Source organism: Acomys russatus, chromosome 19 (assembly GCF_903995435.1).
Source record: "Acomys russatus chromosome 19, mAcoRus1.1, whole genome shotgun sequence".
NCBI classification, from domain to species: Eukaryota; Metazoa; Chordata; class Mammalia; order Rodentia; family Muridae; genus Acomys; species Acomys russatus.
The window spans coordinates 40,814,969-40,818,996 of NC_067155.1; the positions used below are offsets into that span (position 1 = coordinate 40,814,969).

Sequence of the window (4,028 nt, forward strand, 5' to 3'; positions counted from 1 at the left end):
AAATTTTAAAAAATGGTTGAGCATGGTGGATTAGTACATATCCTCAATCCAAGCACTCATCAGAGGTAGAGGCGGAGGGGTCCCTTTATGTTCAGGGCCAGCCTGGTCTACAAAGTGAGTTCCAAGACAGCCAAGGTTATACAGTGAGATCTCATCTTACAACAAAAACCAAAAATGACCACAATTATCTCACATAGAGATGGAAAAAGGAGAATTGTTCATTTCACATAAGACCAAGTTGTTTGTTTGATTTTTTTATTATAAATTTTATCGGAGCCGGGTGTGGTGGTGCACGCCATTAGTCCCAGAACTCAAGAGGCAGAGGTAGGCGGATTGCTGTGAGTTCGAGGCCAGCCTGGTCTACAAAGCAAGTCCAGGACAGCCAATGCTAACACAGAGACCCTGTCTCGAAAAACAAAAACAAAATAATAACAATAAGATAAAAATAAAAAAAAATAAGTTTTATCAGAGGGGGCAATGAGTGTGTAGAGCTCAGAGGACAACTGGCATGAGCCAGTGCATTCCTTCCCCCACCTGAACTCAGGTCATCAGGCTTGGTGGCAAGCGCCTCTACCCACTGAGCCATCCTGCTTGTCCAGAGTACTAAGGCTTTTAAGACTGCATCCCAGGCCCATCAGAACCAGCTCCAGGCAGGGTGCGTGATGCTCACGACGTTGGGGGGTCAGGTGGCTCCTCATTAAACCTAATGAGTGGACTGTCACCTCAGCACTTGGGAGGCCTGGGCAGGAAGATGAGTTCCAGAAAAGTCTGGTCCACATGAGACCTTGTCTCAAAAAACCTCCAACAGGCTAGGCGTGGTGGCACACACCTTTAATCCCAGCACTCTGGAGGCAGAGGCAGGCGGGTCTACAAAGAGAGTCCAGGAGAGCCAAGATAACACAGAGAAACCCTGTCGCGAAAAATCATAAAAAACAAAAACAAAACCCCAACAGGGTAGGGGTGTAACTCAGTTGGCAGAGCACTTGCTTGGCAAGCAGGAACCCCTGGGTTCCATCCCAGCACCTAAAAAAAACTGGGCATGCTGGTGCACACTGACAATCCCAGAAGTCAGGAGGCAGAGGCAGGAGGATCAGGAGTTCAAAGTCATCCTTGGCCAGATAGGGAGTTGGAGGCCAGCCTAGGCCAAGAACCCCTGCCTCCAAAAGAAGAGAAACAAACAAACAATCTTGATAAAGCCAGGCCTGGCAGTCCGCAGCTGTGATTCCAGAGCTTGGGAAGTGGAGGTAGAAAACCCAAGAATTGAAGGTCACCCTTGGCTAGAGGACCAATTGGAGGCCAGCCTAGGCTACATGAGACCTTATCTGAAAAGACCCAATAAATCTGAGTTGTGGGGAGACCTCAGTGAAGGGGAGCTCCTTCAATGGTACTGGAGCCGTGCTTCTAGCCAGGCCCGTGCCAGCTCCTGCCGTGGGAGGCATTCACACCGGCCTCCCTTGGAAGGACAGCGCGGCCTGCAGCAGCTCCAGCCCCAGTTCTTGCTGTTTCCCTCCGGGCAGGAACTCACTGGATAGCTCCCTGAAGGTGGCACAGACACGCCGGGCCTTGATGTGTCTTCGGTGGATGGCGTGTGTCCACTGGTGCCGTGCAGCCCCTGTGAGCACCAGCAGGGAGCGGCAGGGTACAGAGATGGCTACCTCCACCTCCTGGCAGGGGACAGTTCTGCTAGGGGCCGTGATGCTGCCGCCCTCGGAAGGATCAGGTCCGATGAAGGGGGCTGCGCAGAGCAGCAGGCTGCCGGGGGCCTCACGGCACATGGACACCACTGTGGCCGACAGGAGGTTGAGGCTCACCAGCCGCTCGCCCCACAGCCAGGCGTCATCCAGGTGAGGGTCGATGGCGGAGCCCCGCTCGGGGCTATAATCCAGGTTACACTGTTCCACAGGCCGGAAGTCCTCCAGCCCCGAGTAAAGGCCCATTCTCTGGACCACCTTCTGGCTGAAGCTGGGGAGACCGTGGAAGTCCGCCATCTTCAGCTTCTGCTTCCGAAAATTAACCTTCGGACCATAGTCCTGGAGCGGAGACAGGAGGGAATGGAGAGATTCCATCCACAAACTGGGCACGGCTGGTGCATGCATGTAATCCCAGTCCCTGGGGGAGCTGAGGTGGGACTGGGGCCTGGAGTACAAGGCCAGCTGGCCCATAAGAGCGAGACCTTGTCTTGAAGGACCAGAGGGAAAACGATGCCAGTGCAGCGGCGCCTACAACCTAGCGTCCGTGAGGTGGAGGTGAGAGAGAGGGTTCAGAAGGTCACCAACATCCTAAGCTTAAGACCAGCTTGGGTTCCGAGAGCCGGGTGGGGTGGGGGTGGGGGCTTCTTGGAGGGAGAAGGGACAGGTGGAGGACGAGGCGGGGGTGGATAAGGGAGTGAGGTCCCCGTGGAGGCCACACAATCTAATCCCGAGGATCAGGGGCAAAGTGTCAGAGGGAGTGGCAGGGGCTGCCCGGCATAGGAAGAAGCTTGCAGGGGCCTCCAACTGGCTGACGTTCAGGAACAAAGGGGGAAGGGCACCTCTGAAACTACCACGGGGACCGACTAAATTGTGGACGCTGGGTGAAGGGTCACGAGGAAGGGCACCGTGGTCCCTCAGGGCACACCTGAGGGATGTGCTGAGAACGGGTGGTACCTGGCAGCCTCTAGCAGCCATGCGGGATGGAGATCCCCATCCAGAACTTACCATCTCTCCACCAACGAGACAGCTGCATGGAGACGGTGGCACCCCGCACCCCTGAGACCACAGGGGGCCCCTGGCAAAGGGACTGCCCCTCCGCCCAGCTCATACCCACCGTACCTGTTTCCTTCTCCCGGACTGAGAGAGCTTCCAGGGGTCACTGTCCATCAGACGCACCATCTCAGCCTCCTCCTCTGGGGTTACAAAGTCCTTTATCAGTGTCACTCCTGGGAAGGGGAAGGCCCAACCCTCAAAGTCAGAGTCCTCGGCCCCCTCGGCCCATCCTGTGTCCGGGCAGTAAAAGAAATGGTACTTTTTCTGTAAAAGACGAGAGATGGGGCAGAGTGATGGCTGGTTGGTGACGTGCATACCTTGCAAGCACAAGGACCTGAGTTCGACCTCCCCAAAACCCACAGGAAAAAAAAAAGCCAGGTGTAGTCGTGGATGCCGGCAATCCTGGAGCTGGGGAGGCCAAGGTGAGGCGACCAAGGACGAGCTGGGCTGGCCTCTTGGCAAATTCCAGGCCAGTGAGAGACCCTTATTCTCTGCCCCCCCACGTGTTCGTGTGCACCTATACATACGTGCACCCCAAACTGAAGCACCCTAGAACCACCAAAGACCCATAATACATGTGCCCTAGATCCCCAGAGGCTTCTGGGGTTCCGATGCCACTTGGAGAGCTGTCTGGAGTTCCTGGGGCAACGCAGGCTGAGCCTGGCCCTGGCCTGAAGCTCTCTGAAGCAAGCGTGAGTTCTCATTAATTTATCTGTTCTCTATGAGTCACACCCCCCCCCCAGGCAGGGATGTACGCGCTGTTCCACTGGGATTGTGGGCATCACCTGACCCCTCTGGGTCAAGAGCGTGAAAGGACAGGGGAGAGGCTGCATCAGGAGTCTGAGAAGTAGGCTAAGCCTAAGGCTGTGGTCGGGGTGGCCGGGGCAGTGCTTACTAGAAGCCACGGATGTGCCTCTTCCTCAGCCCTCAGACTGAAAGGTGCGGTAGCAGAAACTCCTTCAAAAGGGGCTGGAGAGATAGACGGCTCAGCGGTTGAGAGCACTGGCTGCTCTTCCAGAGGACCCGGGGTTCAATTCCCAGCACCCACATGGCAGCTCACAACTGTCTGTATTAACTCTAGTCTCAGGGGATCCGACGCCCTCACATAGACATACATGCAGGCAAAACACCAATGTACATAAGGTAAAATTAAATTAATTATTTAAAGGGGGGAGGTCAGCATAGATCTGAGGCTGTAGTGCGGATGGCAGAGTGCCTGCCTAGCGTGCATGAAGCCCTGGGTTCCACTCCAGCACTGCAAAAAAACAACAAGAACAACAAAAA

At 55.2% G+C, this 4,028-nt stretch overlaps 1 protein-coding gene across 1 annotated transcript; it reads right to left on the reverse strand.

The window, feature by feature from the left end:
* Positions 1-1,402: 1,402 nt before the first annotated feature.
* On the reverse strand, positions 1,403-3,233 carry Alkbh4 (alkB homolog 4, lysine demethylase). The gene is made up of 2 exons (XM_051161292.1): positions 2,811-3,233; positions 1,403-2,030 (listed from the first exon to the last, which is right to left on the reverse strand). Exons 1-2 carry the CDS (start codon positions 3,057-3,059, stop codon positions 1,440-1,442), a joined length of 840 nt encoding a protein of 279 aa, XP_051017249.1. The 5' UTR covers positions 3,060-3,233; the 3' UTR covers positions 1,403-1,439.
* Between the last annotated feature and the right edge of the window lie 795 nt (positions 3,234-4,028).

Bases quoted from the DNA above. Each gene is read 5' to 3' on its own strand.
- Alkbh4 (XM_051161292.1), bottom strand. From the start codon at position 3,059: ATGCACGTCACCAACCAGCCATCACTCTGCCCCATCTCTCGTCTTTTA. The intron at 2,031-2,810 runs GTACGGTGGGTA...TCTCCGCTCCAG, and splicing joins AGTCCGGGAGAAGGAAACAG to GACTATGGTCCGAAGGTTAA.